The sequence below is a fragment of the Aspergillus sclerotioniger genome, assembly GCF_003184525.1.
Source record: "Aspergillus sclerotioniger CBS 115572 chromosome Unknown BO94scaffold_7, whole genome shotgun sequence".
Taxonomy (NCBI): Eukaryota; Fungi; Ascomycota; class Eurotiomycetes; order Eurotiales; family Aspergillaceae; genus Aspergillus; species Aspergillus sclerotioniger.
In genome coordinates, this window is record NW_020290997.1 from 179,809 (window position 1) to 203,402 (window position 23,594).

Consider the following 23,594-nt stretch of genomic DNA (forward strand, 5'->3'; position numbering starts at 1 on the left):
GGAAGCTTAGCACGCAATAATAAACATCTTAGGGGAATAGTGCAGCAGACTCGGAAGGTGGTGCCGACACGGCTGGCCTTTTTCCTTTTTCTATCCCCGACCCTCGAACTCGCTCGCTGCCCCTCGATCGTGATACACATGAGTCCACCACACAGCAACCCTGTGCGGTTTGAACGTTTCATAAGACGGGGAAAACGCGGGAAATATAATCCACCGAGGATGAAAATAGCATCAATCTCTCCGTATCGGCCGTCTGCCAGGGTGGTGGCATCGTATCGAGTATCTTTAGGCTATTCTTCGAGGGCAACCCAGCCAATGATGGCTTTCTTTGCTAAGAATAGGCATGAACCGGGGCCAGGAGGGAGAACAGACCGCACCCATCTCCAGTTGGTCTGCCCACACCGGAAAGGGTGCTTTGACTGCTCCGGCGGACAATAATCTGACTTACCAAGCATTCTACCGCTTGCAAGATTCTTCCGCGGTCGGGTTTATTTCTACAATCGGATAGAGTGCAGTTGCTCGGGTTCGGAATACGGAAGAAGCAAAAAGATGGTTCGGCAGTCTAGACTACCCGATCGACCAACTGCTGGTCCCCGCGGGAAAGCCTGTCTGAGTTTATTTTGGTGCAGGAGAAACGCACCGATCAGCGCAAGATCCTTTGGTATCGGAGATGAGCCTCCGATTAGCTAACTTGCTCAGATATCAACATCACAACTGAATAATGGTGCTCGGAAATGGGGAGAGTGCGCGATATTCCGTGCCATTTGCTACAGATAACGAGTTGCCTCTTGGAATGGGAGAGGGATTATTCGATTGCCAGTCTCCAATCGATCACGTAAGAGGAGTTCTGAATTCCGAGGTGGCGAACCTGATCTGTTCACGGAGATAGGAACTACTGTGGTCTGGGTTGGATGTGGCTTAAACTAGTCTCAGCCTGATTTATAGACCATCAGGGGAGGCCCGAGTCCAGACCTTCTGTAAGAACCAGCTGCGAGCTCGGTAATTCCGAACTCTACTATTGAGAGCTGCTGGTAAACTGTGAACTGAAGAGTCACTGGAGCATGGCTATGTGTAGACACAATGATGATTGCATTGTCCATGAACATGAAAATTTGTACTGAGTACAGAACAATGAGGTGTCTATATACTAGTGGGCATTTTGCCTTGAAAATAAATGTATAGCAATACTCAGAACGAGTACAGGGTATGGTGTAGTTCGGTATACGATGAGAGCCAAAGAATAGACATCATGAAATGCTGGTAGGCTGCCATGCACTTCTTGAGTAAATCAAGTCTTCAAACGCTCCAGATAAATAGGATGTGATAAGATTTGCATAATCAGGCATCTGCATGGTGTTTCATTGTGTATCTCTGCCATTTTCTGTTGAATGTAGCACTGCATTCCCACAATATATATTTCCAACATGTTGACAAGTAAGCCGGGTTGGGAGCTGCGCCAGGCTACACAACCATGTGTCCCATTCTCATTTACCTTTTGCCTTAAGCATATACAATAAACTACATGCAAGGCGGGTATGAGTTCTAATTCACAAGCTTCCTTATAGATCGCAACATGTCCATAGAGTGACCTGAACAGACCAATAGATGTATGCCTAAGGCACAAATGGTTTTCCGAGGGCTGCTCCCATTGGCTGGCAGGTTCTGCACCTTTAGTCACATGACTGCCCCTTCGGCACATACTCACGTGACACTCCATTCCCCGCGTTTTCCAGCCGCATCCGAATTGGGCAATTGGCAGGCAGATCCCAACAACCTCAATTCCTCCCAACTTCCTCAACTCCCTGTTCATTCGATCCAGCCTAACCAACCACTATTATCCCCTCTATCTATCCCCCATAACCCAAGCCCCATGACACCCGTCGATCCCCAATCGAACAATCTAAATTCTTCTAGAAGACTCCGATCTCCAACCATGACCCATCGACCCTGAAAATCCTGATAATCTCCACCGACCACGGATCCGATTGAGGCAACCACGGACCGCGCCCATCGTTTCTCGACGATCCTCAACAACCGAGATTTGACATCCCATTTATCAGACCTCGTTTCCCAGCCATGAGAGCCTGGCAAACAACCTCCCTGCGCGCCTGCGCACGGCGATCCTCATTAAATGCTCGCCGGGTGCAACGGCCCCCATTCAGCAGCAGAGGGAGACACTCGAATTTTTCTACCCAGGCTGGAAATGCACCTCGCAAGTCTGCCACGTTGCCCATCCTGGGCTCGATTGTCGCTACCGCGGCCGTGACCCTCCTTGCGTCCGAGGCTTGGCGCGCCAAGACTGATACTCAGCAGGTTTCTGCTGGGGCCAAGTATGCGGATGGGCCGACTATGCTCAGGGTACGTTCCATTTTGCAAAAGTGTTACACGCGCACTAACCATGAATATAGGCTGTCGAGGAGATCAAGCAAGTCATCGGAGATGAGAATGTAAGCGTGGATTCTGACGATATTGAAGCGCACGGATACTCGGAATGGTCGACGTCCAACACCACCGCGCGACCGGTCGCGGTTTTCAGTCCAGCTTCAACAGAGGAAGTCTCCCAGATCGCAAAGATATGCACCAAGTACAAGGTACCCATGGTGCCGTTTGGGGCTGGCTCCAGCGTCGAGGGCAACTTCGCCGCTCCGCACTCAGGCGTCTGTATTGATCTATCGCGGATGAACCAGGTCATCGAGCTGTACGAGCAGGACATGAACGTGACAGTGCAAGCAGGCGTGCGATGGACGGATCTAAATGAGCAGATCAAGTCCACTGGCCTCTTCCTCCCCATGGACCCCAGTCCAACGGCATACGTCGGCGGCATGGTAGCGACAAACTGCAGCGGCACAAACGCAATGCGATACGGCACGATGAAAGACTGGGTTGTCAACCTGACAGTCGTGCTAGCAGACGGGACGATCCTTAAGACGAAACGCCGACCTCGCAAGTCCTCCGCCGGGTATAACCTCAATGCCCTGTTCACCGGATCCGAGGGCACATTGGGAATCATTACCGAAGCGACACTCAAACTCGCCATTATTCCCGAAGAAAGCAGTGTTGGAATCGCCACCTTCCCTACAGTGGGCGACGCCACAGCCGCAGCATCGAAACTCATCCGGGACGGAGTCCCCCTCGCAGCGTTGGAATTCATGGACGACGTCCAGATGAAAATCATCAACCAAAATGGCGGTGCTGGCGGGAGATTCTGGTCCGAGGCACCGACCCTCTTCCTCAAGTACCATCTCATCTCAACCCCAGTAATAAATTGATAAACTAACTCCCCAGATTCACCGGCACCCGCACCGGAATCACCGACAGCATCCACCGCACGCGCACTATCCTAAGCAAGAACAAAAGTAACGAGCTCGTCTTCGCCAACTCCCGCGAAGAAGGCGACAATCTCTGGGCTGCGAGGAAACAATCCCTCTGGGCCATTCTAGCTGTCAGACCGGAAGGAACCGAGATTTGGTCTACGGACGTAGCGGTCCCTATCTCCCGACTGGCCGAAATAGTCGGTAAGTCCACCCCACTTCCTACCACTCAACCCTAGATACTCCTCGATACTGACAGAATACACGCAGAACTCTCCAAAACCGAATCCAGCAATCTCGGCCTCTTTTCCACCGTCCTCGGCCATGTCGGAGACGGCAACTTCCACCAAGCAGTCATGTATAACCCACAAAAGCCGGAAGAGTACCAAGCCGTCAAGGCGTGCGTGTCGCGGATGATGAAGAGGGCGTTGGAGATGGAGGGGACGGTTTCGGCAAGTACCACCATCATTCATATTGGCATGATCTAACGATAAATCAGGGCGAACATGGCATTGGGATTGGGAAGAAGGTTAGTAGATGTTGATCTTGTGGGGTATTAGTGTTTGTGCTAATGTGGAGTAGGCGTATCTGGAAGAGGAGCTGGGTACATCCACGATGGAGTTTATGAGGGGGGTGAAGAGGAGTGTGGATCCATAGTATGCTTTCTATTCTTCTAAATATTGACGTGGAGGTGATTGCTAACTGTGGTCTAGTTGGTTGATGAACCCGGGAAAGGTCTTTGATGAGTATTATCAGGGTAGAACATGATCGTTGAAATTGGATGGGATGGTGTATGTCTCAACGGTGGCTTCATTTTGACATCATGGAAGTATTCTAGTGACTCAGATGTTCATAGATCTAGCATCTGGAATGAAACCGGGTGGGTACCCAGAACAGGAATTATAATCATCTTAATCATCGCCATAACCGACGACCACCCCATCTCCTCTTCCTCACCCAATTCCTCTTCCTCAACGCCATCCCATCATAAGCCTCATACATGACCCCCTTCCTCAACCCCCCCATACCCCCCAAAACAATCCTCTCAACCCCATCCCCCCCCTTCCCATAACAATCACCACCAACCCACCCCGGCAACTCATCCAAAACCCCCACCTCCCCCTCATCAACCACCTCCCAAGCTTACCCCCCATCCTCAACAAACTAAACGCATCCAACGCCCCCGTCCACCTCGGAAACCAACTCGCATACGCCGCCGTCCCCACCAACCCCACCAAATCCACCCCAATCAACACACTCACCAGAACCATCCCTGTCCGCGAAGTCGCCGGCTTCTGCGAATCAGCACCCATATCGAACGCCACGGTGAGGGTATTGGAGATGGAGTTTCCTTCGGAGATCCACGCCATGTGGGATAGGTAGGCGGCGATGGTGAAGGCGTTGGATAGGTAGGCGGTTCCGGTGGTGGAGGTGGTGTCGTTTCTGAGGGTATAGATGTGGGTGGGGTCGTTGGATGCAGTGGGGGTGAGGAAATTGTAGAGCCAGGAGCTGGCGAGGAGGGTGTTGGTGAGGCCTTCGGGTTGGTTTTGGGTGGGGTTGGGTGAGGTGGGGTTTATGCAGGTGTTTATGGGGTTTATTTGGAAGAGGGAGCTGGAGGGGTTGGTGGTGGTGAGGGTGTTGAGGTTGAGGATTCGGCTGAGGGGGGCGGTGTCGATGCAGATGGTGGAGTTGGTGAGGTTGTGGTGTTCGTAGAGGTCGGAGTAGCGGTTTACGAGGTCGAGCCAGGAGTTAGGGCCGAAGAGGGCTAATGCGGTGGTGAGGAGAGGGCCTTTGTTGCGGATGAGTTCGAGGGGTTCGATCGAGGGCTTGGTGTATTTGGTGTGGCGCTTGGTGGGGAATGGGTCGGCTGGGGGGCTTGTTAATATACTTTGTTGTTTAGGGTGGATGGTGGGTTAGTGGGGGGTGGAAGGGGAGAAACAGGGGAAGTCGTACGCAATGTCATAGGAGGTCGAGGCGGAGCCCTGAGCTTCACAGGAATTGCCACACTCAGAACTAGGATCGTCCTGCAGAAGGGGCCCGGCTGTTTGCCCGCTCATGTAATTTGGTAGCTCGAAGTATCCGGCTGTGGTATCTACCGTGATGCGGAAATACTGGGACACGGGCATGAAGGTATCCCCGTCCTCGATCTCCGACCGCAGAGCCTCGGACAGGGAGACATTGAGATAGAGCTCTTCGGTAAAGTTCTGACGGGCCCTTGTGTTGGTCCTTGGCGAGACACGCAGATCGGCGGGCATGCATGCGTGCACAGCCCATGACAGGACCTCATCTGTTACGTTGATGGGCGTGTTACTCTGTCGAATGGACAGGGCTCCTGCAGTCGTGTCGCAATTGGTGGGAAAATCGGCAGCAGAGATATTTGTGTACTGAGCTGTGGAGTTGAAGCGCGGCATGAACTGTTGCACCAGTCCCGTGTTGTAGTCCTTGGGGAGCTGAGCAAGAAAGGGGTCCGCTAGTATGGACAGGTTGCCCCAGCTGGTACCGCCGATGGAGCATAACTCGGCTTTCTCAAAGCTCACCTCCTCCGTGGGGGTGCAGTTGACACTTTTCGCCCACAGCTGCGAGGGAAAGTCATTACCGGATGTAGAGGCGAGGTATGCTCGCGCCATGGCCACAGTAGCATCTTCACCCGATGACTCGATTGCTGATTCCTGGAACTTGTCGGGGATGTCTAGTAGATAACCGACCTCCATGGGATAGGTCGGAGTTTTGATGGTCACAGTGGAGAGGAAGATCTGCTGGAGGGGAGAGATAATGCCCCCGATGATATGCAGCAACACAGCCCACACCAAAAAGGAGCTGATGTAACGAGAGCCGTGGCGACTTGCCAGCCGGAAATAAGTTCCGACATCGGTCCAGCCCTTGTCCGCCAGCACCATCATCTAGCGCAGCGTGAAATTGGGGGTACGCGCATCGGCGCGGTGTTGAAGGTAGATGACTACGGCGCTGGAACACACTGCAGATGTCAACGGGATGGTCAACACACTGGCAATGGATTGGACCACTCGGGCTGCCCTATACCATCGCTCGTTGCGGCGATAGGCTTCCACGACATAATCGGTGTTGGTCCACCCCCAGCCATTGTTGGAATCCTCCCAGATCCAGGCCCCGTAATGGTTTGCAGTGATGGGACGATAGCTGAGTCGGCAGGTCACGATCCAGGCGAACAGAACAAGAGCCGCATAAAAGAGCACTAGCAGCACGACATATGGGGAACGGCGGATCTGGGTCGCCGGGACGTGCCGCCCTTGCTCGTTTGCTGAATTGTCCCTTGAGATAATGGGCGTGCAGCCCGTCTCGACGTTTTCCTGGGAGCCCATCTTTGGAGAGCAAAGACAAGGGGAGTGTGTATTGACGACATTTTGTGGGAGAATGAGGCTGAGCGGTGCAGAGGACCCCTGCTATTCCCCATCCAGAAGCTACATGCCAGATAAATTGGCAGGGGAATCGGATTGGTCGACATTGACCCGCATCGGCGTAGCTCTGCAGCTAAAACCATTAGCTTTAAAGCCAGGGTGGCCCCCACGCGGCAGGGCGCTGCGCCCTGCGCCGGACCCTGAGGCGGGGCTTCCCTTCAGTCTCAGGGAAATTGATTCCGTCTGCTTCTAGCCCCCATTGGCCGATGAGGCACTTGGGGCCCATCGATGATGATGCCAGAATACCCTGGGCATTACAGATAATGATAATCTCATAAGAAGAAAGAAGAGAAGACAAACCCCTTCAGGCTGTTCATGTTAATCAGTATTGAATTGGTTTTATTTCTCCCCGATCAGGCTGCCCAATAAGATCAGCGCCTGGTAGATTGCAGTGATGATGCAGTGGAGCCGCAGCGGCGATCCCGCGGTTTGATTGGCCGATGAGACAAGAGGATTGGCTTATCGGAAAGGCGGTCGGCTGATCTCGCTCCCTCGACACCTCGATCCCCAGGCCACCATGGCTCTCTTCACCACCAGATAGGCTAACATAGGGCTCGTGGACCTGCTTCTTCTCGTATTTAGCCGCTGCAGTCACACAACCTCTGTTCCTGCAGGTCATGCATTCCCTCATTCATGCCCTGGCAGGCTGACGTGCCGTGCTTGATGAGGCTATGAGATATACAGTCCTACAGTAGATCATGTTCTCAACTAGGCAACACCCTTATTATAGCCTGTCCAACGCCGAGAAGCCAATATCGCACAAGCAAACTCCATTGGGTCAATACTTTACAACTTGGATTAAAACAGACCAAATCAAATCAAACGACATGACTTTCGCCCCCCATACTCAATCAAACCCGCTTCTCATCCCGCGTCTGGTGTTGAGCCCACCGCTGCCCCAACCACCTCCAAACCCGCCTCGTCTTCAGCATCCCTCCCCATAAGCCAAATACCATGGCCGTAGCCGGGATGGTAAACGCCCAGTACACCCAGAACCGACGTTGAATGATACGATCCTGGTTCCACTGCAACGTCGGCAACGCGAACAAGGTGGCAAAGAAGGTGGCTGGAAGAAACGCCATCGTAAGGATCGTGATTGCTTTCATGGCTGAGCTGTCCCGTTTAGATGCTTCGGCTAGATCGGCGCTCGCTGCGGCGTCTTCGTGGGTTAGAAGAGCGAAGAGCTACGTATGTTGTGTTAGTGGGATGTAGTGGGTTGGTGGGATGGATCCTCACAATTGAGACCAGGGTTTTACTCCTCTCTTCCAGATACGTGATGTAGCCATTCAGAGTCCGGGCGATGTCTTCGATAGTGGGGAGTGCCATACACAATGGGTCTTGATGGTTTTGTATGTTCCCTTGGGCGATCGATGGGATGATTTGTCGGACAATATCGAGCTGTCGGTGCTTGTTGGCGAAATATGCCTGCAAGGCCCCGATCTCCTTCAACCAGTTGGATATGTCGTGGATGTTGAAGCGTGTGCTCGGTGAGACGGGGTTGTTGGGTCCGTATCCAGTGCGGGCCTCGACGTAGTGGATTTTCTCGAGATCTTGGGCCACTGAGCGGTCAAAGACTCGGACAATGTAGACGATGGCCAGGAAGGGAAGTATATGTGGGTTTGCGAGGTGGTTGCGGTATGTATTTGCCAGGTGGAGTAACTCGGGGAATGGGCTGTCTCGGCGGACTAGGACGAGGGCAACGGTAGATTGGGATTGTGGACGACGGTTCCAGATCAAGCTGAAGCGGGATGTGCCCAGGAAGTCAGTGGCGGTGTTGTCGGCCTCGCCGAGGTGGTGGTAGCCGTCATAATCATGGGCGATGAGGTACAGAACCTGGGGATCTAAACCCATGAGGGTGGCGAGGTGAAGGAAGCCTGCCCGGGTGATTTGAATGGATTGGGCTCTGTCCGTGCGGATTTGGAAGAAGGTGATGGATGGATGGATGTTGTTGGCATGTTTGAGGATGTTGGGGAGGTCATCTTCGCTGATGAGGGATTCGTAGAGGATGTAGTCGTGTCCGTCTGCTGATAACTGGAGGAAGTGGTAGCCTACGATGCCTTTGACTGGACTGAAGGTTCGTTGCTGGAAGGCTTGCAACGCCAGTTCTCGAAGTTCGTCCATCTTGGGTGAATGCAGTTGATGACTGACTGTTGAGGATCGATGCGGTATTGTGTCTTTAAATAACAAGAGTGCCATTCTGACTACAAATCCGGGATGTGTCCTGTAACTGTTCATCTGCTCCTACTGGATGTCTGTGACTAGTCAAATCAATTGCTGCCGTGTCAGCAGGTGGTTCTAAATGCCAGCTCCATGTTGCAGTTAGCTTATCAACTTAAGGCAGAACTATGACTGTACCTTTGATCCAGACGTCATTCTGTGTGTATAGTTCACGCATCTTGGCAATGTTGACATTACCCGATGAGGTCATTTGGAAGTCATTTTATGAGTCAGATGGGAAGTATCTTAACCAGGAACTCCGTTTCTCTTCCTCTCTCTATCGCTTTGCTATACACCGTTTTATACAATTCGGCGCGATGGAAGAATCTCTCGGCGACTTTGGAAAACTGCCAGCAGAACTACGAATCCTGATATGGGAAGACCTCCTATCCTCCGGATCACCAGCTATTCTGCGAACAAACAAAGCCATCTTCAACGACATCGCAGGTCGCCTCTACGACACACTGCAAATTCACATCTCTCCCTCCTACGCCGATAGTTGGCTTCAACTCCAGTGCAACAGACTTCGAGTGAGTCGGCATCTAAGCAAGCTAGAGCTTAAGAAGAAGTTCGACAAATTCCAGGATCTTCCCTGGGGCTCGCTCAAACTTGTGGTTTATGTATACGCTCCCGATCCCAACGACCCTGGCCAAATTATCCTGCTATGGCAGAGACTGCAAGACCTCGTCCTCATATTGAGATATGCCGGATCTCAACCATCTCAGATCACCGTTCGCCTCAAAACCCACCACAACCATCCCTGGGAACAAGAAGGCACGATAAACGAGAGCATCAAATACCCCGGAGACACTCTCCCAGACTTCCTTATAGCCTTCCTGCCCTTCTGTCGCTTGGACGGCGTTCACGATGTCCAAGTCACCACCGATTCATGCACACTGCACGAATCTCCCAGCTGGGCCCTCCTAACCCGCTGCTGCAACTACATCATAAACGACCAAGAAAAGGAAGACAACGGTCTCGAATTCACCATCCCCATTCCTGCATTCAGCAACATCAAAGCTCTGAGGATAGACACCGGTTTCTTCCTGGACACCCACTTGGACACCATCCCCGGACCCACTGCTAATATGCTCCGACGCGATCGCTTCGCTGAATGGTTCACTTCCGGGTCTTTCTATGGGGATGAATTTTCGGCTACTCTCCGCGAGCATCCATATATTATTCCCATGCATGATCCACACCTGCGGCAATGGTGGATCAGATGCGAGAGGTATCATATGATAGTTATAAACACTGTCTTGGATGACTTCCGACTTGGACATCCAGTGACTGACGGTACGTTTTGGAATCGGATCTATCCTAACGGGCTCCGTGCATTTACGGAAGATTGGGACTGAGCGATGATAAGATGGTTATAATATTTGGGGTTGAATCCATCTAGGGCGTGGTCTGTCAGGTGGTCGGAGTTATGTATTGGGTTTATGTTGCTTACAGTGTGGTTATTTTGGTCGGTTATTTACCCATTCTTGCTTTTTGCTCTATATGATACCCATCTAGAATGTCTGACTAACTGAGAGATGGTTGTGAATTGCTAGAAGGATGAAATAACAGTGAATCTGTCATCAGTCAATATAAGCATTAAAAGCATTAACTAAAGCAGTGACAGGCCTTCCCCGTGAATTGTACATGTCACTGCATAGTACCATCCTCATCTCTTTATAAGACAAACTCACCCATCCTACTTTCTCTTCCCAGCTACCTCGGCTCTCTACATATCTCCATACCAAGGCACGATAGGAAGCATCATAAGGCTTTATCCGTATATAGATATGGCTTCTGGACGCCTACGTCCCCATCCTTCTTATTCCGTCCACCATACCAATGATACCGACTAATAGCCTCATCATCTCCTATAAGCTTAAAAGAGTGGTTCAGCAGCACGAAACAGCACCAAATCACCTAAATCTACGTCAAATACATGCCGGGGCACAATCTTGGTCGATTCCAGACTGAAAACTGCGCATACCTCCAACCAATCCTTCGTTTCACCACCAAAACCTTTATCCTCCGTGGCATCATCTAACTCCATATCATCCCAACCTGATGGACATGCCGTTCGGCAGCTGTCATCAGGAAAACTAGGGACTAGATATCATCATGAGCAATACTCGAGATGCAATGGGAACTAGCACACGTCTTAGACTTGATTGGAGCGGTACATATACCATCAACAGACCTCGATGATTCCGCTGAAGGGCCAGGTAGAGGCTGGCGAAAAGCATCCAGCCGATACCAGCCACCAAATAAACACCAATATCGCCCATTTCCCTCAGCCCAAAGCGCGCGAGAAAGAGTGAAAAAGAACCGCAGAAGACGCGAAGATCCGCAGACAGAGCCCGACTACACTTTCGCGGACATCAAACAAGCTTCCATCAGGGAGAGAAACCTGTCGATCCAAGTACAGGCTTGTCAGCAGATAGAGCCATGCAGCGAGAGAATCAAAAGATTGTGAAGCTGCCGGGAGTAAAGGAAACAACCCGCCGTGACACTGAACTATATGCGGGATATACAATTCTTGGGTTGTGTCTCATCGAACCAGTGTGCGACGCGTCGCAGTTAGGGAAATCGAGAGAAGACCGGAGATAATCGCCGAGTTCAACATTGAAGAAAAGGGCGTATGGGAGAAGCTGAAGAAAAGATCTCGCGAATAATATGATACGGTGGCAGTCGTAGTTCGGAACTGGACTGATTACCTATATTCCATGAGTTATTACCACTGCAATCAATGACTCGTCGGTTGGATACAAACCAAGTACGAGGGCTTCGGAAATAACCAGCACAATGATCAATATACCGAAGTCACTGGATAGATTCCACGGACGTGTTGTCTGATTTTTGAGTTGTGTGCGGGAGAAGACATCGTCTGTCCTTGATTTTGGACCACATAACTGATGAAGTCATAGTATACCGTGCTACTGTACAAGCCAGAGATGATTGGTTCGATGAATGCCACATTTCGACCATAAAATCCGGTATACTATCTCAAATCGCACCAGGATAAGAAAGAACCGCTCGTCTGGAACCGTGCCCATGTCGACGATGAGCATCATATATATGGAGATTTGAATTCAAGAATCGGCCAGGTTCAGTCTAGATACAATATGTCTGGCTGGAATTATTTCGGCAACAATGAATTGCTTCACGGGCGCAGACTCAAGAATTATAATTCCGTCTGGACTTGCAAAGCCTGAAAAATAGAACCCACTGGGTCAGACCTTTTCAGCCTGACAACAACAATATCACAGGCTATCAGATAATAGCACGATGGATAACTCCTTAATATTACCACCTAGGACAAATACCTCCCGTTCGCGATACTGATACAAGCTTCCTCATCCGATATGGTTGTTGCCAATTATCGACGAAGAAAAACAAATGCCCTCGCGGACTCGAAAAGGGTGTTTTAGATCCTAATTATTACGGCTTACAAAGAAAGTAGTGGCACGAAAATTTGTGTTTAACCCCATGGATCTACGCTACTTCATGGACTTTGAGCTGGGGAAAAAGAAAGAACCAAATTACGATTAAACCAAAAGAATATAACCCATTATTCGAGCCCTCGAAGCAGATAGTGTCGACTGTCATTACTTTCATAGCTCCTTGATCCCCCAGGGGAAGCAAAGCTGGTAATTCTGGTCTATAGCATGCGGGACTTCTTCTGCTAAGCAAGAGATAGACACAGATATTGGACATGGAATGCTTGAAAGAACCATGCTTGTATTCGAATGATACAGAGGATCAGCTTTGCCACTACAACACATGACGCCATATTCATCCCGAAACTCTTGCTCGAATCCACTGAACTTAAGGGGAACGCAGACCGTCTCGTTAGTTTCTGTACTGGGTCAAGAGAGAATATGGAGTTCAAAGAGGGAGTATTCCGGAAACGACACCTGAGAAACGAAGACATCGATCTTGCAGTTTGGCATCGCCTGAAGAGTTATCCGCAGGAGTTACATACAAAGGGTCGTCTGAATTCAATATCGGCGGCACAGCACTCCTTGGAACTAAACGGTGAGCGTACGAAGCCTTGAGACCTATCCGAATCTACCATTATGATGATACAAACCATGGTGTGCCTTGTTAAGGTCTATGGAATGAGATGCTATGCATGGAGAGAGAAGTACTTTCTGTCGGTTAGTTATAATACCGAACAGGAAGAGGTATTGAAGTGGACTAAGTAGCAGCACACTCAATCTGATTATGTTACGGGTGTTTAGATTGATGTTCAGTCTGGATGCTGGGGTTTTTGATAACCATGATAGCTCTACAGAAATGCGTTGCGTGTGGGAGTTTCTAGGTATGGGCGTGAGCTATAACCATGCAGGAGGGTTCGCGTTGATCACTGAGAGAGAAGAGAATCCTGTGTATTCTCCATTGGGGTTTGGTGGCGGGGTCAAATCATATCTTCTGACGAAGAATAAAAATACGGGATTGTAGACAAAGATCAGCGCTGAATTATGGTGCGTGGACTTAGGGGTTATTGATATCGCCGCTGGTTTTTAGCTGGTGGGATGCTGTCTAGTTAGAAGGATATAATTGCACTGTATGGATTTCCACCAGTCCCCCTCTTTCCCTACAGCCCACTCTAGTAAGAGTCCGAGGTTCATGCTGGTTGCATGCTTGATAATCGAATCTGACAAATGCATCGATAGCTACTTCCGGATGTAGTTTAGTTTCCGCTCTAGAGGGTGGGATCCGCCCCACTCCCGATAAAATTACATTGTGTCTCAATCATATCCCATTAATTACTCTCAATCCCATCATAGATCAATCCCATCTAAGGAGTCTCGGCAACATTGTAGACCAACTTCTCACCACTGACCTTATCGGCCTTGAGAAGCTCCAAACCCTCCAAAACACCCTTCAATCCATCCGGGCGCACACTAGGACGGTGCACCTGGATCTTCCCTTCCGCAAGCAACTTCTCCGCAATGCTCCAGAACTTCTCCTGGAACGCCTTATCCTCCGGCTTAGCCGGCCAAAGATCAGGGCCAAACATAAAGTCCTCACCAACGGAGGTATACGCCAACGTCCAGCGATCATTGACATTCGCGCGCTCAATCCCCACCGCCAAAAGCGCACTGTACTCTCCACCCTCCGTCGAAATCGCCCCATCACAAAACTTAGCACTATCCTCCGTCGAAATCGTATCCAGAACCACCTTCAACTTATCACCCGTATACTTGCGAATCTCCGCCACCGAGTTCGGCGCATTGTAATCAAACACCACATCGGCACCCAGATTCTTCACGAGGTCAAAATTCCGTGGCGAGCACGTCGTCAGCACCTTGTACCCAGACAACTTGGCGAACTGAATCGCTAGAGTCCCCGTCGCCGTCGATCCACCATAGATCAGGATCTCTCCGCCCTCTTCCTTGCGCGGTTCCGTGGGCAGAGGTAACTTCAAGCTCTGGTACAGTGCCTGGCCCACAGTGCTGATGCCCACACCCAGAGTCGCGGCTTGCTGGAAGCTGAGGTTCTCAGGAATGTGCATCTGGATATCGCCCTTGGCGACGATATATTCAGCAAAGGTGCCGTCTTCGTGCTGCACGGCGTTGGCGCCGTGAACGAACCCGCAAACCCGGTCACCCTTCTTGAAGGGTTTCTTGACGGCGGGGCCGACTTCCTCGACGATACCGGCGTAGTCGCAGCCGACTAGGGCGCCGGGGGGTGCGAGGAAGGCAATGTGCTTCCAGTCGGTGGGGTTGAGGGCCACGCTGACGGTTTTGATGAGGAGGTAGTCGTCGCGGAGGGTGGGGATGGGGCGGTCGGTGACGAGTCCGCCCTGTTTGGGGGAGGTCACGATGATGGCTTTTTGGGTCATAGTTGTGGGATTGTAGGTATGAAATTGGGATGTCTGGGATGAATGCTCGGGAAGACGGGGAATTGACACCCTATAAATGGCTTTTCGGCATTGAGTCAAGAACCACCAAGAACGCAGTGGAAATGCCCCTCCCATTGACGATGACAAATTCATCAGTGAGATCATTTATTCCGTCAGTGTCCGCGTACTCCACTTTGGGCCCACAAATGCCCGAGGGAAGTTCGCTTCCTGTTGCCCGGGACCGGATTTCTCGAACTCTGAGTAAGGTTTGGGGTTGGGTTTGATTCGCCAATGCGTTGGAGTTTAGTACATTTGCGGAAGGGACCGGTCCATGAGTCTTTGTGGTTGTAGCTATGTGGCCAGTCAATTGCCACTATACCGCTACCAGTGGGTCCATAGGATTAAGTGTGAAATGTGAATGAATAAAGTGCTGAGATGGTCCGGATTCAGGGTTTAAGCTTTTCGCGTCTGACTGTAAAGGGTTTAGATCCCGCTCCGCGCAGAAATCGGATGATCGTCAGTCTTGCTGACATATCGTCTTGAGGCGTAGTTAACTAACTAGTTAACATTTGGGCTGTGTGCTGATTAATTGATCAGCTTGACTGCGCTACTTTTCTTGATGTAGCTCTTTTGAGGGATTGATAATAGCTGTAATTCTTGGAGAGAGATAGACACATTCCTCTTTGTTTTCTACTCTTTACGTACGGCAAAATGCAGGTCACTCACGTCGTCTTGCTCGAGTTCAAGGCTGATGCTGCCCCTGAGGTCAGGGCAGATGTATGTTTATCCACTCACTAATATTATAAGACTTGCAACACTAAGAAGTCCTGAATCTTAGGTTGCAAGCCAAGTCAAGACCCTTCGCGAATCCTGCATCCATCCCGAAACGGGCAAACCTTACATTCTCTCCATGAAAGCCGGCGTTGATGTCTCCATCGAGGGTCTTAACGTACGAACGCCCTTGCACCTGAGCTGAAAACTTCCAGACCATTGACTAATTGTACAATAGAATGGCATCAGCCATGCATTCGTCTCTGTGTTCGAGAATACGGCCGACCGCGACTACTTTGTGAACAAGGACCCGGCTCATATTGCCGTTGTGCAGAACGTCAAGGAGCATTTGGCCAAGGTGCAGGTGGTGGACTTTATTGATGGGAAGCTTATCTAGATCCCCTCCATGTGGCTATGTGGCTGGTTAAGTAAAAACGAGTTTGACCAAGGACTAAGCAGGTGGAAATAACAGTGTCTTTTCCCGCTACAAGCACACAGAACTGCCATCCGTGGAAGAATAATTAGTGAACATTTCTCATCGGGGCCCAATAAATTAACTTTCCAATCTTCAATACTTATCCGTGCACCAAACCCTCTACTCATTCGGCGGAATCATTTTCAAATCAACAAACTCATCCAAAACCCTCAACACCGACTCGGTACTATCCACAAACCCAAAGAACCCCAACTTCTTCCTCCTCGTAGTACTGTACCGCGTCAGCCATCTACCCCTTTTCCTCCAGGATAAAACTCACCTAAACTGCATCGGCCACGACCACACAAGCACCGCATCAACGAACCCAAAAACCCTCTCCATATCCAACAATTCCCTCTCCCTCAACCCATACCTCCGCGCCATCACCCTCCACGCCCCTTGCACCTCCTCCCTCTTCGCCCACTCCGAGAACGTAAACCTCCATTTCAACTTCCCGGGTGGCCCAAACCCCCTCGGCGGCGGATTACACGTCTCGACCTCCTTATACCCCTCACCCTCACCTACATCCACGTCCGGCCCCTTCCACTCCACACCAAACCTCTCCGCAAGACACGGCCAGAACTTCTCCCACGTAAAAGCGCAATCATTCGTCGCATTGACACTCAGGTTCACATTTCCCGTTAACACAGCCCATTCAGCGAGATATCCGTTCATTTGCGCGCTGGAGAGATCTTTGCTTGCTTCCCAGGAGGCCAAGTCGGCAGGGTACTCGAGGGGCTTGCCGAGATGTTTCTGGATCGAGGCGTAGATGGCGAGGGGAAGGCAGATGTTCATTGCGGAGTCCGGGACGGCGCCTAGGATGGCGGACGGGCGGGTGATTATCCACGAGATGTTGTGTTCTTGGGCGAAGGATTTGAGGGTGTCTTCTTGGGGGTAGTAGAAGTTGGGCTCGAGGGGAATTCGGGGGTCGGATTCTTCTTGGGGGACGGTGGTGGGGCCGAGGTGTAGGCCGTAGTATTTTGCGCCTTGTTGGAGGAGGATTGTTTTGGGGAGGGTGGTGAGGGTTAGGGCTGTGAGGAAGTTTTGGAGGAGTTGGGCTGGGTGGGTGGGTTAGTTGGGGTTGTGCTCGAGGGGGTGGTAGGGAGGGGAGTACTGTTAAGTTTGACCAATTCTTCGTTGGCGCTCCAGATGCTGCCGCCTTCTTTGGGGGTGGGTTGGACGTAGGCGAAGAAAAAGACGTAGTCGGCTTTGATGTTCTGCTCGTTCATTTGGGCGGCTAGCTGTGTGGGTGGGTTTAGGAAATCCATGGACACGTGCTCTACGTGGCTCGGCCATTGTTTGTTTGGCGGTCGTCGGGACAGGGCAAATATCTTTGTCCAGCGTTTGGGGGATTCGCAGAGCACGCGGAGCTAGGGGGTTAGCATGTGTTGAACAGAATTGCTGAGAAAGTGGACAGCAAACCATGTGATCGCCCGAGATACCATTGGCACCGCATACGATCGCTGTGGGACCGGTGAGGTCGTCGGGGAAGGTTGGCAGGCCATGGTAGATGCCTTTGGAGGTTATAGTCTGCATCGACATATTGGCGTTGTTTAGGCATCATGCAGGGGAGAGTTGGATGTGGTGTTTATATGGTGAATGTCCACTGCTTCGGATCCTGTCGCGACCAAAGTCTATCCCACATGACGATACCATCCCGGTTTGGGAGAGGTTTAATCAAAATAGGCTTTAAGCTTCTTTCTTTCTCCCGGTTCACTTGTTTTTGTAGGTGGGAGAATTGTCCATTTCGGCAACCATCTGTCTTGGAGAAACAAGGGAGGAAGCAAGAATTGCAATTCAGCACAAGGTAAAACACCACTAGCCAACCGGGTTAATCTAGACTGGTGAGATCAATTGAGGGGATTTTGGGTCTAATACGCTTTTTATCTAGACTGCCACGTGAGTCACGGATAGCTGATAACCGATAAGATAACTTTGCGATAAGCCTCGCGCCATCAGGCAGACACCCATAACACCTCCTCTTATTATCCAGTCAGGTCAAGCATTGAATCCCTGTCAGATTTAAGCACATCTGTTAGTGGGGAGTCAAAAGGTATATATACTCTTGCAATCATTCCCTCGGGTTCGGACTATCAATTGTTTGTTCAGTACTATCATTCAGCCCATCAATATATATTTTTACCGGAACCCCCGAACTTGAACCATGAAGCTCTCCAACCCCATCAAACCAACATTATCTGATGCCCCCCTCCTTGCCAAAATCCTCCAATCTTCCATCGCCGATAATGACAAAGATAGAGTAGCCCCTCAATCGGAAGAGGCTTCCGCCTCTCAGCTCACCTTCCTAACCACCATGTTCGAGCGCGATCTTACCCATCCACACCGTCGCTATTGGATCATTCGGGACCTCGATACCGGCGACGTCGCCAGCTTCATCAGCTGGACTCCACCTGTTACGGAGGAAGAGGAGGAGCGGATTCGCGACGAACGAGCCAGGACGCTACCACCGGTGCATCGTCGCCAGAGTTCGGGTGGGGGTGATTATATGGACGAGTTGATGCCAAAGATCGCGGAAATGAGGAAGGAGATTCTGGGGGTTCCGAGGCGGTTGAACTGGTGTATGTTACCTGAGCTATTCTTTACCACAAGGGAATTGATGGATGCTGATGATGCAGATTGTGGTAACCTGGCTACCGATCCAAAGTACCAGCGATTGGGGGCAGCCTCGAAGCTGATTCGGTGTCCCTTTGAGGAGGCGGATCGAGAGGGCGTGGCTTGTTATTTGGATACGGATTTAAATGTAAGTTTCGTGAGTGTTGATGGTTACTCGGTGCTGACGGGAAATAGGGCCCAGCGATCAAGATGTATGAGCGGAATGGGTTCGTGCGGGTGGGGGAGGGAGTGTCTGTCAGCTTGGAGAATTACGGAGGACAGGGTATTCATACCCATGTCGGGTTGATTAGGGAGCCAAATCCCGTGAGCACATAGTGTAGGACAGAAAAGATCGTGTAGTCATGGAAGAAATAATGTTTGGTTAGGGTTGGATAGTGATCGAGAGCGATGAACTTGTGGAATATGAAAAGAAATGTCCTTTATAAACCAAAAAGCAGTAACGGAAAAACAATAAGCCCTTGTAGCTCAGTGGTAGAGCGCTTCACTCGTATCGCGTCATGAAGAGGTCCGCGGTTCAATCCCGCGTGGGGGCACTTCTTTTTTCTTTTCTTTTTTAGCCGCGTGCTCATCTCGCGTAGGTTAACAGGGAAAAGTAGACGGTGGCAAATACATATCAGCCCTTATAGCTCAGTGGTAGAGCGCTTCACTTGTAATGAAGAGGTCCGCGGTTCGATCCCGCGTGGGGGCATCGGTTCTCTTTTTGCCGCCCAAGGCCAATACCATCATTGCATTACCATGATTAGATTTGGGTGTCCATCCATCACCCGATAACCCCTCATCCCCGCATCTTACCTTCACCCTTCATTCAACCATCACGACCATGTCTCTCAACAACTACGCCTCGAACTTTCCCTTCAACATCGGAAGTCTCGCTCTTAATGGCTTTATCTCAACCCATGGGGTAGTCAATTTGCTGAATATCCCCTACGCAACAATTCCCGCCCGATTCAAAACCGCTACCTTGCTTGACCCTTCTGTCATCCCCGGTAGACGGGATGCCTCCCATTACGGCCCGCGATGTCCCCAGCCGCCAGACCCGCTCCACGGTCTGATGAGCCATATGTTCGAAGACATGTCCCTGTCCCATCAAAGCGGTGAATTAGACTGTCTTCATCTCAATGTATATGCGCCCCCCAGCGCCTTGTCACCACAGAATCCCAAGGTTCCCGTATTGGTCTGGATTCATGGCGGATCATTCAACACCGGCACCAACGCTACCGAGTTTGGTACGCCCCCATCCCCCATCCAAAGACACCCACTTATTTACCCATCACCCTACTATAGACGGCAACCATCTAGTCAAGCGATCCATGGATCTAGGCAAACCCATAATCGTGGTAACTATTAACTATCGCCTGAACATCCTCGGCTTTCTATCCTCCCACGAACTTATCGAAGAAGCCAAAGAATCCAACGAAATTCCAATCCTCAATCAAGGGCTTAACGACCAAGCAATTGCCCTGCAATGGATCCAACAAAACATCTCACACTTCGGCGGCGACGCCTCACAAGTCACAGCCGCGGGCGAGTCCGCAGGTGCAGCATCCATCTTCTACCTACTCAAACACGGAGTCCCTCTATTCTCAAAAGCCATAATCTGCTCCAGCCCACACCTCCTATTCCGTAAACTCTCCGACGTCCAACCAATCTTCAACCACCTTATCCAAGCCATCGGCATCGACGCATCCGCATCCCACCATACTAAACTCCAAGCCCTGAGAAGCTACAAAGCCGAAGATCTCGTCGCTCTAATCCCATCATTGCCCGTATCTTTCCCCATCGAGGATCCCAACTGGTTTGTCGATTGGGATGCGGAGAAGATATCCTCGGGGCAATACTGGGCGGAGTTACCGTCCTGGTGTCCGGAGATAATCATCGGGCATTTGAAAGATGAAGCTGCGCTGTTTCTGAACCCGAAATACCCGTCTGACCTCACGAAGGAAGAGGTCTTGAATCATATACAGCATAGTATATCAAATCCCTGTCCCGCGGAGATAGCCCTATCCGTCATGAAACCAGATGTCGACACACCGTTGCGATCCCTCCTCGCTCTCGCAACGCACACATTGTTCATAGCGCCTGATATTGAATTCGCGACGCGGGTGGCGTCACATCCCAATCACAAGACATATCTCTACTCGATCGATATTGTGGACAATGTCCCCGGCCCGTTGGGCGGCTACGCGTGGCACTCGTTCGGCAATGCGGTATTTTTCTATCAGCCTGCTTGTCAAGCGAATCGGGAGTTAGGCGCAACCGCGGATAAAATGAGCGATGCGTATACTAGCTTTATGTACGGGGATAGAAACCCCGTCTGGGAAGAATTTGGGAAGAACGGGCGCATGCTGAGCTGGAACGGGAAGAGAACTGGTCTCGTTCATGTAGGCTTCGACTGGAAGGATCTGGTTCTAGAGCAGTTGATTACAGAAGGTAGACAGGATTGGATTGATGCGTATAGACGGGATGGATGGAAGCTTTCTTTCCCAGTTCCTGGTGTTTGTCGGCGGAGAATGACCTGAGGAGGGAAAGTATGTATCTTTTTGGTTAGGTAGTATATGCTTGTTGAAGGGTAGAATATTCCTGATTTTGGCACACTATGGTATCAAAGAAGCAAGGCTTGATAATCTGGGGCAGGTCCATGGGGATGAATCTATTTGTTATCTCCGGGCCACGCGTCTCCAGTGCGGCTGTGATGTCCGTGCGTGGGATCGACACCCGCCCCAATATCCCGCGTCAGTTATGGTACCCATGTTACGTTTGTTCTGACAGACGGGATGTTCCTATATTTCAAGTGTAAGCATATGTATTAAATAATTTCCATAACCTGGAGGATAAGCATAAGCCTTGCATTCACTTCAGATGAACGTCATTCCAGCATCAGTAGATCCGGAGAAATGATCAAGTATACGATAGATGGGAGAAAAGCAGGGAAATTTACAGTTACAATATGACACGTCGGAAGGAGGATAGACATATGTATAAGGCTGTAGCCTATGTGGGGTGGTAGAAAAGGGGACGTGTCATCCCTGCAGGCTCATGGCCGTGCAGATTGGTGAAGGGAGAGGGTCCGGGCTCGGGTACCCTAAGCGAAGCGGCAGGGATGCCCAACATCATGTACAAATAGTAAACTCTATTTTCCATGATATCCTATTTCAGGGGTATTAATTAGCATGGTAGAGGCTTGGGAGCTACTTGAGTACTGCTAAGAGATATCAAGAGTATTTAAATTTATTGCATGTCCTTTTGACACCGGATTTAAAAAATAACTGGATCGATGTAGAGAAAGTTCTTGTAAAAAATTATCACATGTGTATCAAAACATTATTCCCCCATATCTATCCCATAACCACAAAATCGCACGACTTGGATATACCCCATAAAACAAACAACAAAACAAAAAACGCCAACCGACACATAAAACACATTAAACAACCCAAGCTTAAACCTGCTGCACCTGCACCTGATCGTACTTCTGCTCCGCGCCCATCTGCTCGGGCGTAAGCTTCACAAAATCCTCCTCCAGCACCGCCGACATCCCCAGGAACATAGTAAGCGCCATGGCGACAATTTCCTCCAACACATCCATAACCAGATAGATGGTGGGACTGCCCGTCAGGACAGCAAACTTGTCAATGGTGGTGTAATCGCTAATCGCCGAATAAATCACCCGGATGAGAATGAAGGGGAAAGAGAGAACGATGGCCATGAAAAGCTTCTTCTGGAAGTTTCTCATACTGAAGCTAAGCTGGAAGAACAGCCACGCGGCGGCGAGGTTGTAGATCACGAATACGACGATGAAGATGGCCATGGACACTTTGACAATGGTGTCGGGGGTGTAGCCGTTGCTGTTGTCGTTTGCGCTGCTGACGCCCGCGATGCCGAGAATTAGGGCAATGAAGGAGACCAGTGTGATTAGTTTGAGGAATCGGGGTGGGAGTCTTTGCTCCGTGTCGCTGCGGGGTGAGGGTTAGTTTTGATTGTTGTGGGTGGGGGTTTATTGGGGCACTCACATTTGTCTAAGGATTCCGATGTAGGTAAGTAGTAGAGGGGCGATGCCGATTAGCTCGCATACGGCTACGGCGACTTCGACATTGTAGGAATCGTGGTTGATTGTTAATAATGAGGAAATACTGCCGGCGATGCGGATGAGAGAGAGGGTGACGGGGTATCGCCAGATCTTGCTGCCGACTCTCCAGCCTGTTCGGCTCCAGATGAAAATGGCGGCGCCGAGGATAAATGGGAATATGACGAGTTGGAGGATGGCGATGCCATCAGTGTAGGTGACTTTGCCCATGGTGGTGGTAGTAGAGGAAGAGTAAGGAGATGAGGGATGAGGATGGAAGAGACTGGTTCTGTGCTACCTTGCACAGGGACATGTTGCTTCCTTTTATGTTCCTGAATTTCTGTCCTCAGCCCTGCCTCAAAACACAGCCTTGTTGTTGATATCATAAAAGGATTGAGGGTTCGAGTGGATGCCTTTGTGACTGGCCCAGCATCTCGCATGCCTAACAAGGACTAGCGCGGACGGCAGGCAGTGGATCCCTGCGGTCCGAGGTAACCCAATCACGGCGCTTTGCGCCAAGCCCTAAGTGGCCATGGGCTCAACCGAGACTTGTCTGGGTAGTTTGCTGCAGATCGGACAGTCGATAAGATAGGCTCACCGACGATCGGCTGCAAATTTCCCCAATCCTTCGATGAAACGAGTCACGAAGTCAGCAGACGGCCGTGTGGGGGCGGTTTGGACAAGGAGGCTGAGCGGTGGGCCCCAATATCCCCACAGCTAGGAAATGATTGGCTGGCTCGGTTGTGCTTGTATCAAGCCACGTTGTTACGCGAAGGCTTGAGGTTGACAGCTAAGTTTCTCTCGGCAATCAGGCCTCAACATGCGTCGATCTTCAGCTCCT

The 23,594-nt window shown here is 50.7% G+C and overlaps 10 protein-coding genes and 2 non-coding genes across 12 annotated transcripts; 7 read left to right on the forward strand and 5 right to left on the reverse strand.

Annotated features, from left to right (window-relative positions):
* Positions 1-1,773: 1,773 nt before the first annotated feature.
* On the forward strand, positions 1,774-4,210 carry BO94DRAFT_622224 (FAD-binding oxidoreductase). Its single transcript, XM_025617055.1, has 7 exons — positions 1,774-2,358; positions 2,409-3,235; positions 3,286-3,515; positions 3,582-3,763; positions 3,811-3,840; positions 3,894-3,967; positions 4,025-4,210. The coding sequence occupies exons 1-7, from the start codon at positions 2,077-2,079 to the stop codon at positions 4,077-4,079; spliced, it is 1,680 nt and encodes a 559-aa protein (XP_025469777.1). The 5' UTR covers positions 1,774-2,076; the 3' UTR covers positions 4,080-4,210.
* Positions 4,211-4,287: 77 nt separating this feature from the next.
* Positions 4,288-6,649, reverse strand: BO94DRAFT_622225 (uncharacterized protein; the record flags this gene model as incomplete). Its single annotated transcript, XM_025617056.1, has 4 exons — positions 4,288-4,308; positions 4,448-5,178; positions 5,251-6,211; positions 6,287-6,649. 4 exons carry the CDS (start codon positions 6,647-6,649, stop codon positions 4,306-4,308), a joined length of 2,058 nt encoding a protein of 685 aa, XP_025469778.1. The 3' UTR covers positions 4,288-4,305.
* A 947-nt stretch (positions 6,650-7,596) lies between these two features.
* Positions 7,597-8,866, reverse strand: BO94DRAFT_615719 (uncharacterized protein; the record flags this gene model as incomplete). The annotated part of the gene is made up of 2 exons (XM_025616767.1): positions 7,597-7,929; positions 7,982-8,866. 2 exons carry the CDS (start codon positions 8,864-8,866, stop codon positions 7,597-7,599), a joined length of 1,218 nt encoding a protein of 405 aa, XP_025469779.1.
* Positions 8,867-9,279: 413 nt separating this feature from the next.
* On the forward strand, positions 9,280-10,320 carry BO94DRAFT_460778 (uncharacterized protein; the record flags this gene model as incomplete). The annotated part of the gene is made up of 1 exon (XM_025607898.1): positions 9,280-10,320. One exon carries the CDS (start codon positions 9,280-9,282, stop codon positions 10,318-10,320), a length of 1,041 nt encoding a protein of 346 aa, XP_025469780.1.
* A 3,352-nt stretch (positions 10,321-13,672) lies between these two features.
* Positions 13,673-14,839, reverse strand: BO94DRAFT_532831 (zinc-binding alcohol dehydrogenase family protein). Its single transcript, XM_025611203.1, has one exon. It carries the CDS (start codon positions 14,808-14,810, stop codon positions 13,764-13,766), a length of 1,047 nt encoding a protein of 348 aa, XP_025469781.1. The 5' UTR covers positions 14,811-14,839; the 3' UTR covers positions 13,673-13,763.
* Positions 14,840-15,504: 665 nt separating this feature from the next.
* On the forward strand, positions 15,505-16,094 carry BO94DRAFT_564206 (Dabb family protein). The gene is made up of 3 exons (XM_025614403.1): positions 15,505-15,587; positions 15,649-15,759; positions 15,820-16,094. Exons 1-3 carry the CDS (start codon positions 15,522-15,524, stop codon positions 15,976-15,978), a joined length of 336 nt encoding a protein of 111 aa, XP_025469782.1. The 5' UTR covers positions 15,505-15,521; the 3' UTR covers positions 15,979-16,094.
* A 1-nt stretch (position 16,095) lies between these two features.
* On the reverse strand, positions 16,096-17,870 carry BO94DRAFT_487499 (SDR family oxidoreductase). The gene is made up of 4 exons (XM_025609037.1): positions 17,479-17,870; positions 17,171-17,426; positions 16,337-17,114; positions 16,096-16,288 (listed from the first exon to the last, which is right to left on the reverse strand). Exons 1-4 carry the CDS (start codon positions 17,596-17,598, stop codon positions 16,177-16,179), a joined length of 1,266 nt encoding a protein of 421 aa, XP_025469783.1. The 5' UTR covers positions 17,599-17,870; the 3' UTR covers positions 16,096-16,176.
* A 281-nt stretch (positions 17,871-18,151) lies between these two features.
* Positions 18,152-19,089, forward strand: BO94DRAFT_573250 (GNAT family N-acetyltransferase). Its single transcript, XM_025614958.1, has 3 exons — positions 18,152-18,635; positions 18,693-18,817; positions 18,865-19,089. The coding sequence occupies exons 1-3, from the start codon at positions 18,221-18,223 to the stop codon at positions 19,003-19,005; spliced, it is 681 nt and encodes a 226-aa protein (XP_025469784.1). The 5' UTR covers positions 18,152-18,220; the 3' UTR covers positions 19,006-19,089.
* A 55-nt stretch (positions 19,090-19,144) lies between these two features.
* BO94DRAFT_t100 lies at positions 19,145-19,223 on the forward strand. The gene has a single exon. It is a non-coding gene; the product is annotated as a tRNA-Thr (tRNA).
* Positions 19,224-19,306: 83 nt separating this feature from the next.
* BO94DRAFT_t101 lies at positions 19,307-19,378 on the forward strand. Its single transcript has one exon. It is a non-coding gene; the product is annotated as a tRNA-Thr (tRNA).
* A 104-nt stretch (positions 19,379-19,482) lies between these two features.
* Positions 19,483-21,373, forward strand: BO94DRAFT_487502 (alpha/beta-hydrolase). The gene is made up of 2 exons (XM_025609038.1): positions 19,483-19,916; positions 19,975-21,373. The coding sequence occupies exons 1-2, from the start codon at positions 19,511-19,513 to the stop codon at positions 21,207-21,209; spliced, it is 1,641 nt and encodes a 546-aa protein (XP_025469785.1). The 5' UTR covers positions 19,483-19,510; the 3' UTR covers positions 21,210-21,373.
* A 645-nt stretch (positions 21,374-22,018) lies between these two features.
* Positions 22,019-23,026, reverse strand: BO94DRAFT_487504 (uncharacterized protein). Its single transcript, XM_025609039.1, has 2 exons — positions 22,701-23,026; positions 22,019-22,643 (listed from the first exon to the last, which is right to left on the reverse strand). The coding sequence occupies exons 1-2, from the start codon at positions 22,982-22,984 to the stop codon at positions 22,130-22,132; spliced, it is 798 nt and encodes a 265-aa protein (XP_025469786.1). The 5' UTR covers positions 22,985-23,026; the 3' UTR covers positions 22,019-22,129.
* Positions 23,027-23,594: the final 568 nt, after the last annotated feature.